Consider the following 13,164-nt stretch of genomic DNA (forward strand, 5'->3'; position numbering starts at 1 on the left):
TAGGATAATTCAGAATTAGTCAGATGGATACATATACACACACAGTTTTAGGCCAATCCCATTCTTGTTAAAATTTTTTTACTTTCTATGCATTAATATATTAAATTTGTAAGATCTCTTATAGCTGGAACTTGCCTTACCCTTTCCATAAAAACTCCATCATTGCTTGCATACTACATAAAGAATAAACTGGAATGCCACACTATTTGCTCAAGTCATATTCTGCGAGTAGGTCAAGTATTCTGCATCTGGAACTTGAGAACACTCCAACTGTAGCTACCAAGTTTACCAGCACACTGAAACCATCATCGTAAGTCCCAAGTAATTAACATTCAGGCTTGTTCTTAAACAGTTTAAATCGTATACAGGTTCTCATCTGTATTTACAGAATTTCTACTGATCTGCTTATGTGAAGAGAAGGCCACATTAGCATTAACTATCCTGGATAGCTAGTATAGCACAGGCTCCTTCCCACAGTGTGTGGATGTACTGTATTGTTAAAACTATGAATATTTGTATTGGGCATCTTGGCATATGAACGTGAGTACTATGTAAGACACCTTTATGTAAGTAGATTTATATTCATGCTGGAAGGTGAGCCACGATAACTGCATTAGTAAAAAAAATTACATCCCTAGTCAAAACACAGTATTCATTAACAAAGACTGTTAAGGAAGCTTACGGTTATCTCAGATTAACTAATGCAAGAAAGTCTAGGTTAGATGCTCACATCATTAACTTTTACCCATTGCAGCAGTACCTTCTCTTTTTAATTTTCATGCATCAGGTAATATATATACAAAATAAGAATAATTTGTAATAACTTATAGCTATTTTCCTTTGGCTGTAAATAGGGTAATGGCAGGCAAGATACTTCATAATGAAGCATGCTTTAAGTTTTTCTATAATAAAAAAACAAACCTGCAAATAATAATACAGCATAGTATAAATAAATAAATACTTACTAGGAAGAGTTGGTAGGCCAAATTTTACTGCTGCTTGTAATACATGCCCCAGTAATCCCCACTGTTGTGTAACAGTATGGAAATTGGTCTGATTGATTGACCAGACTCATTGCTTATATAACTTAAGAACAGCTATACTGGCCCAGCACCCTGCCTTAACAAGGGCTTATTGCAGCTGTCTGGCAATGACTATGAAGACAACAGCAAGCATCTAGCAATTCTTCCCCAGAATAGTTCCCCAGCAATCTTTATGCTTCCTGACTCAACAGCAGACACTCTGAATTTGAAACTGCCCTCAGTGGCTTTTTCTCCAATTAATATTTTGAATTATTTTTGAAAAATATGTAAATCATTGCCCTCTTGTAGCAATGAGTTTGTTTGCTGCATGGAGACCCCCCCCCCCTTTTGTCTGTGTCCTGCTACCTTTTAGTTTAATGTTCCTAGTTCTGGTATGAGAAAGGGTGAAATCGTTCCTGTTCTTTTCCCCCATGCACTTGTAATTTACAGCCTTTAGGTAATGCTGACAAAAGCCACAGGTGCTCAGCAATGGCAAATCTTCCTGGTACAGGGGTGCACAAAGCCTCCTGTGCAATGTAACTGATTAACGCAAACAGGAAGGCAGGGCTGCTGTGGTTTTAAATTCACAGAGTTTAAAACTGCCCTTGCATGGCAAAACCTCTTAGAAAGGTTACATCTTCCTTTTTGCACAGTTTACAAGTGATGTTGGCACTGTACATACCAACAGGTCCCTACAGCAGTCTTTAGAAAATTTAGGTCAAGGTATTAAAAAATCAGTGGTGCAAATAGTGAGCTAAATTGTTTACACCCTATTGAGACCAGCATGTTTTGTTAAAACGATTCTAGCCTACCATCTGTGAATGGTCCATTAGTGTATTGCAAGGCTGATAAGGCAAAAATTGGCATTTTCTTTTCTACAGTCTACAAACCAGAGTTTCATATTACATGCTTACAAGATTTATTTGACATTTTAATCTATAAATACACAAGGTTTTGCATCAGTAGAAGCACAGGAATTTTCTCAGTGGTCGTTGCTACTGTTTACATATTGAACAAAATAACAGGTAGTATTGCATATGAGTAAGCAAACTTTGGTTCTTTTCTATCTGGGGAGGCCTTAAGGACCAATTTCTTTCACTTGTTAAACAATGGCTTGCAGAGGACAGCAAGGCAGATGAAGGCCACACTGAATGCTACACTCTGGGAAGCTTGGAACACTGTAAAACTTGATCAGTTTTTTGAAGGCGCTTTTTTTGAGCATCATCACCTCTTCAGGCAGCCTAGAAAGGATTTTGGCATTTGTATGAGACTCTCTCTTGTCAGCGGCTCCTGCTTTGGGGTTACATTGCTCAAGACCACCAGTCATTGGCACACTGTTGCAGCTAAGGGAGCGTGCTGTCTTTTTCTTGCCTTGAACAGATAAATAACTGAATAAGAAGGAGGATAACTTATGTTTGGTAACATCTTGGACATCTTCTGGAAAACAGTCATCTAGAGGATCCCCTTGACCTTCCACTTGTTGGTTAATCACACATGTACTGGGACTCACTGCTAACTTCTTAGGCTGAACTACTATTTTTCTGGACGGTGTTTTGTGTTCTCCTTCATCTAGATAAAACTGAGAAGCATTACTAATGGTATTAGAACTAGGCTTAACTATCATATTAGGGATTCTTGCCCCATCACCAGAACTGATGCGGTGCAACGCATAATGCCGGCTAACGATTTGGGCTGCAGTGTGTTGAATGATGTCCCAGTCTTGCAGAATATCTTCCCTGGTTGTGAACTGAGATGTTACAGTAAAACGAATGATGAACTTGTCATGAATGGTTGCTGGAATAAGGAAAATCTTGCCAGAACTGCTCAGTTCTTTCAGGAGCTCTTCTGTCAGCCAATTGGGACCCTGTTTTAAATATGGATAAGAAGAAATACTACAGTTACAATTGCTATGACATCCAGTCATCTTTGTAAGAATTCCAGCATTACAAATTCTTACATGAAGAGTTTATTCACAGTTATTAATGTCTGGGGAGAGATCAGCTGCAGTCAGTTCATTCCAAGAGAGGATGCAAATGGCCCAGTCTTTACCTTTAAACGAAACACAACCAGTCCGAGGTGTCTCTTGGCAGGAATTTCAAAGAGCGGATCACTTTTAACCAAAGATTCAAAGAATTTGGCTGTTTCAGTACCCTATAATTAAAAAAAAAAGTAGTTATGCATTAGTTTGTCACAGACCCAATATAAGACACTAAATTAAGTAGTTAAAACACATCATTCCAACATGAATGATAGCAAAACTGAGAATGACAACAACTAAAATTTTAAAGACTGTCTCTATTTGTCAAAGCCTATGGTAGGATCAGTTAAGAGTCTGATCCAAAATCTATTTTCAGTGGGTTTTGCAGATCCTTACAGACAGACCCGTGACAGCAAACGAGTAACTGGACTATACATAGGAGTTTTCTAGAGAAAGGTTTGAAAGTCCAAGTTAGAATCATCTTGCAATAACTATTGATCCACAATATGATCCCTTGTATTTACATTCCACCAAGGATTTAAGCCTGTAGATTTTCATAGCAATGGGTTCACCCAATAGCCGTCTATCACAGACTGCCTCCCAAACAGCTGCCACTTTGCCTCAAAGAAAACCTCTACAGATTAGTACTCCACAATTTGCAGAAGGCACTGATATATCAAGTTGCTTTCCATTGCCTTCTGCTTCCCAAAAGTGTACACGGAAAGCTTTGTCTACGTAGTAAATCTTTTCAGATTACTTAAGATTAAAATCAGCATGCATTTAGTGTTTACATGCAAGGTTTGTATGTCAGAGGATTTCTATTATTCATTTTATCACTGAGTTTAAACAAACTCAGCTGCCAATAAATGCACAATGTTTATGCTTGTATTGTTAATTCACATACATGCCGGACGTGAGCTTGAAGCTTTTTCACCCCGAATGAACGAATCACAAACCACAGCTTCAAAGAACGAAATCGACGACTTAGTGGAATTTGCCAGTGCTGGGAAAAAACAAGAGTGTATCAGCAAGTGCAAAAACAACAGAAAGGAGCGTCCTCTTACACTACAGCAGTTTGATACTTCAGACCTGTACTCAGGTCAGAAATCTTTATTGACAAAGAATTTCACATCAGTGAAAACTAACTGAGCCTAGGAAATAGCCATCAAAGAAGAACTATGTCTACATATTTTTCAAGTATTTGGAAAAATAAAATTTTGGCTATTCCCCTTAGTCTACAGCATAGTTATGTTTAGAATTTTTAGTTAATTACCAACTTATAAATAGCAACTCCTGTTTACACTTAAAGAGCCTTATAAACTTAGATGTGCCAATCTACACTTTATGACTGAGTGCTCACTTCAAGTCCTGTAATATGCATATTTAAGTGCTGTTCTGAATGGTTTCCCAAATCGACTATAAGCAGTTGGAACAGATATAAGATTAGACCCTGCCAGAGAAAATAACATTTACTGCATGTAAGAGTGACGGAACACGTAAAAAAGTACTTCTAAGGATCTACAGAATGACTTGCAGAGTCCTATTTAACCACAAGAGGGACTCACCGATTTTTTTTCTCTACAGACGCAGACACACAGGCAGACACACACACAGACGTTCACTCTCTCTAGTGAAAAGCATTATTGATTTAAAGAAACACAACAATTATAGTTTCAGGACTTGGGTGAGATCACAGCTGAAACAACCGGTAGTTGAATATTATGTTGTTTTACTGTACTGAAATCTTCTACAAGATGGATCTAAACTGAAATGCCTCATAGCTCTTCTAATAGCTTCATCTGAAGGAAAATGTAATTCATTCTACTGCTGTTTGCGAGCAGGGTGTTTTCATTGATTACTCCTTTCTCTATTGTATTACATATCAGAGATATACATAGAACACCCAAAATGCTATCAGGAGGAATTACTTCCTATAATACGATGCACAAAAATGACTTTCTGACTAGAAAGGCTAGGGTACATCCCCAGCTGTATAAAAAAGTCCCACTATAGTCAAGTTCATGACACAATGCTAAGAATTAGCTTATTTGCCTGCAGAGGGCAAACAAAGTCTTTAGGCATGCAAAACACTAATGTCATGCTCTTATTTAACTTAATCTCTATATCTGAAAGCATTTCTATGCAATTTTATAATCAGCTTTCACAAGCACAGCTCACTTCAAAGTTCTATTATTTAATCTGCAGTAGGATCTCATTATGATTGCTTTTATACTTTTATGTAGTAAGACCAGCTTCAAGGTAATCACACTCCAGGGTGTGAGCAATTTGGCAATCTGTGTTTGAACGTTTCATAGGCAATTTAGAATATTAACTCACATGGCGACTTACCATGAAATCAACAGCAGCTCCTGAATTGGGATGCCTGAGGTAGACAGGGTTAACACTGAAGGTTTGATGTAACTTGTATTTATCTTTAACCCTATCAATTGTAGAATGAACTGTTAGCAAAAAACCTGTGCAGCGAAAGACTTTGCAATTTGCATATTATCCTTTTGGTGTTTGTGTTTTGCCTTTACTCACCAAAATCCAGTGCAGTCAAAATGAACCATCATCCATTTAGAAGGATTAAAAGCAAAGGAATCTGCATATTCAATTCCATCCAAGAACAATCGAAATTCAGGACATACAAATGCTGTTCCTGCATATGCAGCATCAATATGAAGCCAGAGTCCCTCAGCATCACCTGTTGGAATTGAGACTGTTGTATGTAGGGGACATAATGAATCAAAGTACGTGCTTAATTTTTTCTCTCTGAAGACTAGGTGCATGGGCAGGGAGCAGAGACAGAGCCATAGGTCTTCAGCAGCTACTTGTCAGAATTTATTCTGGAGTAGAATCTGCAGCCACTTCAAATTTATCTATTGAACTGGCAGCTACAAAGGTTGTCCTACTAACCAGTATTTCCAAAATTCCTTTGCTAGGTTAAATACTTATTTATTTATCCATTATACAACAGTACTGCACTCTGTACCGTACACTGTGTGTATTCCCTAGGAAACCATATATTAAAGATTTATCCATTGGCAAATTTTATCCATCTTGAGTAGAATACATTTTAGCATCCTAATGTAAATCTTACAGAAATAGTGGAAAGACTACCACTGACTCCACAGATCTTTAAAACATAGCTGAAAAACTTAGCTGAGTAGTGTGTCTATTCTCCTTGGTTTGGGCATGAAAAACCCCCATGTTGTCTTGTCTGTGCTATCATAGTTTAAAAACAACAAAACAAGAAATACGCTTACAAATTGGACCCAGCTCTGAGAGACTGTCAAAAGCACAGACACCAGTTGTACCCAAAGTTGCACAAACCTAGAAGAAAACAAACTTGTTAAAATGGCATTTTTAAATAAAAGGATGCATTTTAAAACCAAGCAGGCTATCAATTCAGTCAAAAATGAAATGATACTAAAATATTTGGATTCGATAAAACAGAAATTGTCATATACATTTTAACTTTCAACTAATCTATTTTAGCACAGTAAGAAATGCTTTAGATATATTTTTATGTTGACATTTAGAATACAATACTATGTCAATAACAAAGTTGAACATACAAAAACAGGCACTAGGCCTCTGTTTCTGTCTTCTTCAATGGCTTTCATCAAAGTTTCACCTCTGAGGGAAAAGTTCTCATCCACAGGCAGAAATTTCATCTTCACAAGAGAAATCAAGCCGGCCTTTTCTACAGAAGAATGCGCCTTAAAAAAAAGAAACAGCAAGAAAGAAAGCTCTAAAGCTGAACAACTGTGATAAATTATGGCATTATAAAAGTGATCACAAGAAAAGCAGAGATAAGATCCTAATTATAATTTGGATTAATATAAGCCTGAAAGCTTGTTCTTTGCGAATAACTAAAAGAAATATTACACTGTAATTCTAAGGAATATATACGCTCCATTTATTCAAGTACTAGTCTCTAAAATGTAATAATAATCATCCTTATGCTGTGTTTGGAAGGTCATTCATCAAAATTCAAATCTTAAAGGACACTCTAGAAATGGATCAACCTCAGTTTGTTCACTTCTCATTGCTATAAGAGGAGAAAACCCCCTGAAGTCTGCCCAGATTGGGGTTAGGGTAAACCAAAGCCCCTCACAACAAAGGCCCTTTATTTGTATCAAAGGAGACACGGCATGAGCACGTCTGCTGTTGCTGTATTCACAGGGAATGTGTTCAGTTCAGGAATCAAAGGATGGAACAGGCTTCCAAGGCAGAGTCTCAGCACTGTGCAGGTGCTCCTGATTTTCTCCAAGAACAACCTCAAGGGCCTGGAGTGGAGAACCTAACCAGGGGCATCACTGAGGTAGTGCCCTGAGTGGGCCCATCTCTGAATGGAAGCAGACTGTGAAGAAACAACGGCAGAAGCAGCATGACATCAGCACGTAGTAATGAAAGTTACTGGAGTATGGCTTTGCGGAAGACAGCAAAGAAGCGCAGAAATGAGTTATGTGAAAGGGTCTCCTCTGGGCTGCTGAGACCTTGCAAAATGCCTCACCTCACATTGATTCTTATTCCTCATCAGCAGAAAACAACTTTAGAGGGTTCATTCATGCTTGTGAAGCATTTATGTTTGTGTTTTTCTATTGACACAGAAATGCAAATTCACATTGTAATCTATATGGTCTGGATGAGACAAGAGAAGCAAATGTGTTTCTTTGTAACCATAAGAACCTACTTGATCAGACGCGTAAGCGATGAGACGAGAATTGAGTGAGGACTCATCAGTGTCTGGCTCAGAAACCTTCATTTCCAAAATTTTGTTTTTCCTTGCTGCTAGCAGTGCAACCAAGGTTGATTCACTCACAGTGCTCTGCAAAGACATTGCACTTTTACTGCAGCATATTGCTACTTTATTGCTATTTAGTCAGGGATTTACTAAAATCATTGAACTGCTCAGCTACCCACCCCCTCTTTCATTTCTACAATTGCTTTTCTCAGATGCAGTGTAAAGACACTAGCTGATGAGCAGCTCTCTGAGCCAGCAACACAAAACAAAGCCTTCAGACTGCTGCATATTTTTAAATGTGCAAGAGGTGGTGGGGAGAAATCACATTTTCCTTTTTTTCTTCTGTGGCTAAAATGTAGCATCTCCCATGAAAATTATACACCTGAGCAAAGCTCCTTATAATACAGAGAGTCTTAGCACTGATTTCAGGGGATACTGGCTGAGGCTTTATGAAAGAAGGTGAAGGTTCAGGCTTTAATCCTGCAGTTCTCAGAGACACAAAGTAGACATGAAAAGAGAAAAAAGAATTTCTTATGTGGACAAAGACTTCTGGCAGAAGGATAGTGACAACTGAAGTCTTCCCCTTCTCTAATTACATTAGAATAACTTTGGTGAATACTTTGGTGATGTGAAATGGACTGAAAAAACAAATCTGATTACCTAATTTATCCTTAGTAAATCCATAAGAGCACTAGCTCCTAGTCTGTAACCTATTAAGGACTAAAGCAATAGCAATTCCTATTCCATAATCTTCTACATTTAATTTTAAAATTCAGTAAAGAAATGCCAAATTGAGATTTATCTCTACTTCCCAACACACAGACCAAATCTTGTTGATTTTGCTTCAAGGAAAACTATCAGTCCTTTCAGAGGGAAATTCACTTGAGTGAAAATAGAAACTCTGATGAGGCCACCTCTGTTCTCCCCTACCTGTAATACTCCTCCTCCCATGCTGTTGGGATGGTGGTGCAGAAATTTATCTGGAAGGCCCAGCATTTTAGCCAGCCAATCCATCACGTTCATTTCCAGTTCTGTACAGGCTGGACTGGAGGCCTAGCAATTCAAACAAAGAGAATCAGCTTACTGCCACAAAGCACATTTTAATTAACAGTTATATTTTTAATTGCCTTGGCAGAAATCTCACCTAAATGTGACAAAAGTGCAGATTACAAACTTTGTAGTATTGGATATTTAGACAGCTAGCCCTGTAAGACTATGGCAGATATCTCGCAGAGCACAATACCACTATAATGAGAATGATGGTGTCTGACCAGTTCTGTAACACAAACCTCTATGCTGAGGTTGCAGGTGAGGATGAGCTCTGGGTATCTTGCTGGTTCCCTCATTACCAGCTGCTTTCTTGGAACTTCAAATACAAACAGACTCTCACCAACCTCCTGAAAAAGCTCTCCAATTTACCAGCATCACCTCAGCATTGAGCTTCTAAACTATCAATTATTTTAGACAGTCCATTAAAGAGAAAGATCAGGAGTCATTTGAGGCAAAAATCTGGAAGTGTAATTCACCATATGTGAGTACATGCTTTTGCTCCCTGAAGAGAATGGACACTGATCCCTCTTACAAATGAGGAGAGCTAAGTGGGGCTTTTTGTAGAGCAGTAAAAGTAAGGCGGAAGTTGCTCTGCAGTGTCTGGCTTTCCACTTATGAAAGAATCAGTTTACATTGCAAACTTAACAGAAGTCTATCAAAACTAGATAGAGGACACAGAAATGGGCATTTTTCTGTATACAATGAGGTAATTTGAGACAAGCATATAGAGACTGTAACCTTCAATTATTTATTTATTTATTTATTTTTATAGGTTAATGAACTTCTACAGCTTTCTACAGGGAGACATAAGGCTAAAGATCTGGGCAACTCACCAGTGGAGAAAAGATTGGCTTCAGAATGCCAGTGAGGGCTGCAGAGTCACACAAAACCAAGTAGTGCTGTGTAGCTGCAGGAGGACACTGGACACACAGACTTTCTGGGACAGGCCAAACAACTTCATTTACAAGGGGAAAAGTAGGAAACTTGTTCTCTCAATGGAGCAGTCACAGGTGGTGGCTATTTTATTGCCTACTGTGCTTGTGTAACAGTTTTGGGACTGACACTGGAGGTCAGGCAGCAATGCTCATGTTGGGATATGCAAAGAATTAGGAAACAGACCTTTGTGGTGATTGTCACGCTACGAAGGTTTGATAGTAAGTAAGTAAGTTTGATATATTTTTGTCATTTCAGCTCTTATTACTTGGTAACTTTTGCTCTTGCTATGACACATTTATAAAATGTCTTCAAATATTTATTTATTTTTATGAGAGAAGACATTTTTAAGTTGTACAAACAACTTAGAATGGTTTAAAGTAAAGAGTTACACAGATTCATAGATCCAGAAGGAATGACAGTGACCTGCTCCCGCACAGTACACATTGAAGAAGAATATCCAAAGTACCAAAAAACAAAATAATTTACCCATGTGAATCCCAAGCAGTTAATTGCATCAGCCAACATATCTCCCAGGAGTGAAGGCCAAGAAGTAAGAGCTGGAAAGTAGGCGTGCATATGCGGGCTCTGCCAATGGACTACCTAGAACAAAGTTAACAAGAAGTTAAGTCTGAAAAGGTCACAAAATTCTGCAGCAGATGTAGCAATTAGCATCTGGTTAGTGATGGGAAAGGACCGCAGCAACATAATATGTGCAATTATAGATCTACTAGCAGAAAGCTACAGAGATAATATCAACAGGAGTACAGCACTAGCAAATGATAACACTGTCGTTATTAGATAAATTCCAAATTGTAGCAAAAGCATTTATCTGAATTAAACATGCAGACAAAGATTTTTCAACAGGAAAGAATGGTCTTTTGACAACATTCCATTATGGTGGCTTTATTCTTGTTATAACAAATGAGTCAAAAAGGTTTATCCTTGTACCTGGAAATCCTTGCAACAAAGTTGCTCCTAGTCATTTTGTCACCATCAAGCAACAGCTTGCCTTTGGTTGCACACAGCAACTTAGAATTATACAGGCCCCCTCTGTACTCCTGAAAAAGGAGCTTAAATGCTGAACAGCAATATAAGCATAATAAAAGTGAATACCTCTCCTAGACCAGACCAAATATCTACAGAGGAAATTTTAAAACAGTCTTTGTAACACCTTCTTACATACAACGTTTAATGAGGTACCATTACCTCCCTTAACAGAATCTGCAGTATAGACTTACAAGAGGAAGGAAACCCTTATGTTCACAGAGCAGGAGACAATTCTTAAGTGTATATGACTTTGGGCAAGAGATACTTCACCTTATTGTGTCTCAGTCTCCCCAACTCTGAAACTAAGATGATGCTACTTGTCAGGTAGGGGCCTTGTGAAGCTAAATTTGTCGATATCAGAAAATCAGTTTCCTTCTAAGGAAATGTGAAGTATTCTAAAGTCTAAAATACTTCAAAAGTATATTAATTCTACCTCCTAAAATTGTTGTTAGGAACACAACAGTAATCTCCAAGGTCCTTCTCTGGACAAAATCTCTACATGAATTATTCTATATTTCAAAGTGGTTTACTTACTTAAATAAATATTCTGCAGAATTTGTACATTCCCAGGATTTGGGTGTTACCCCAAGTAGTAGTGACTTTTCCCCAACATGATTATACTTTAATCCTTACCCCAGGCATAATAATTTTCTCTATGTCTCCAAAGATGTTGTCCCAGCTGTCTGGGTCCATTGGGGCAGAATCCGGCAACTGAGCTCTCATGTAACCTGGCTGCACATCAGGAGTCACCCGTCTCTCTCTCACACTGCTCAGGTACTGGCAAATGTAATCCACCATCTCTTTCCCTGGAAGAGGCAACTCAGTGCTTTGAGTTTAGATCACAGAAAAATAACAAGTACTAGCACTTCATGCAATCCGTCATTAGCAATCTGTCTCGGAAGGATGCTGCTCCCAGGACAGCCACAGGAACCAGAACACCAGTAGCCCAGAGCCCCAGTGTGGACAAGTCCTACTGTGCCCAGGGGTTTCAGGGCATTCAGAAGCAGAGGATCCTGCACATTCCTCAGCCTCATCTCTCCTGCCTCTCATCACATTTTTACTTCAGAACAGATCACGAGCATATCAGAAATCCACTGAAACCAAATGTTGGCAGCTTCCAGCTGCAGGAAAGTCTACGTTAAGAATTCATCCTACCCCATCCAATAAAAATTTTAAAATATATGCAAAATTTGCAGTAAATTAAACAAGAACTTCTGCTCAATAATTGATTCTGACTCGTCCTCTGAATGTTAGTTTAAGGCTATATGATTCATCAGTGGAAAATACTACTTGATAGTATTTCCTGACAATAAGCCTGTTTCCTTGCCTGTATAAAAAAAATATACTCCCATATTTCATAGTACTAGCCTCAATTCACTGTATTATGAATCATCTCATGAATTGTTGCTGGTATTTATCTGGGAATACACATGACACACCACATATGGCAGGGAGCTGTATGACCTCCTGAAGGTTTCTGATTATTCAGTGAGTGAACATTTTCCTACAGAAAGGACACTGGCCAGCAATCAAAGAGCTGAGTTAATCTCTGCCTCTGTGGCTAGGTGATCTTGGGAAAGCCACTCAATTTTCCCACACCTTATCTGCTCCATCTAATAAAGCTCTTAGTATAGGCTTCACAAGGACTGAAGAGATTGATAGGGTTACTTCAGTGTCATTACTGAAAATTTCAAATGTACCTTTGGAAGTACAATCTATTTGACTACCGACTAGACAGATTTTCTTAAAACGAACAGAAACCGTGCATTTCACAGAAATAAGGATTCCTGTCAGTATGGCACTACCACTTTTGCATCCTCTGAAAACAGCTCCACACCTTTTCTCCACTTGTTAGCCAATCTTCTTCAGCACTGGGACCAAAATTTGCTCCCTATCCCCAGAACTGCACCAGTATCAGTGAATTTTCATGGTTTCAGCTAGGAAAGAGCCACTGAGCATAATACACCCCTAGCACAAAATTTATTCAGAATCACAGGGTTTGGGATCTTTCCCATAGTATTTTACATGTAAGACCAAAAAACATAAGTCATCCACTGACTTTAAATCCATTAGTTTAAAATCTACCCTGGACACATTCTTATCTTCTCAGTCCCAGTAGGTCTCTCTCGAAGATGCATGTGTGGAGTTTGAGAGTGCACAGCTCATCCTCATTTCTGGGTACCATTCCCAGCCCTACAACAGCTCTTCCCTGTGAGCAAACGCTACCTATTTCCAAGAGCAGAGGAGGATCACTCTCACTCACCTCTCTGTCTGTACTCCTCTGGCTCCATACTGATTTCTTCTAAAAGCTCTTCAAACCTGGGCCAGGACCGTTTCAGCGAGCTGTGGACAGTACCGTCTGGTGCCCTGCTAGATGCTCA

General features: G+C 38.7%; 1 protein-coding gene across 1 annotated transcript; it reads right to left on the bottom strand.

The window, feature by feature from the left end:
* Positions 1 to 1,968: 1,968 nt before the first annotated feature.
* Positions 1,969 to 12,921, bottom strand: HDC (histidine decarboxylase). Its single transcript, XM_067305792.1, has 12 exons — positions 12,869 to 12,921; positions 11,417 to 11,609; positions 10,223 to 10,336; positions 8,681 to 8,803; positions 7,700 to 7,834; positions 6,579 to 6,722; positions 6,267 to 6,333; positions 5,542 to 5,704; positions 5,350 to 5,440; positions 3,905 to 4,003; positions 3,072 to 3,173; positions 1,969 to 2,886 (listed from the first exon to the last, which is right to left on the bottom strand). Exons 1-12 carry the CDS (start codon positions 12,919 to 12,921, stop codon positions 2,125 to 2,127), a joined length of 2,046 nt encoding a protein of 681 aa, XP_067161893.1. The 3' UTR covers positions 1,969 to 2,124.
* Positions 12,922 to 13,164: the final 243 nt, after the last annotated feature.

Source organism: Apteryx mantelli, chromosome 15, assembly GCF_036417845.1.
Source record: "Apteryx mantelli isolate bAptMan1 chromosome 15, bAptMan1.hap1, whole genome shotgun sequence".
Lineage (NCBI taxonomy): Eukaryota > Metazoa > Chordata > Aves > Apterygiformes > Apterygidae > Apteryx > Apteryx mantelli.

Bases quoted from the DNA above. Each gene is read 5' to 3' on its own strand.
- HDC (XM_067305792.1), bottom strand. From the start codon at position 12,921: ATGCATCTTCGAGAGAGACCTACTGGGACTGAGAAGATAAGAATGTGT. The intron at 11,610-12,868 runs GTAGATTTTAAA...CTAAACTCAAAG, and splicing joins AAGATAAGAATGTGTCCAGG to CACTGAGTTGCCTCTTCCAG. The intron at 7,835-8,680 runs GTAGGGGAGAAC...ATGTCTTTGCAG, and splicing joins TGGGAGGAGGAGTATTACAG to AGCACTGTGAGTGAATCAAC.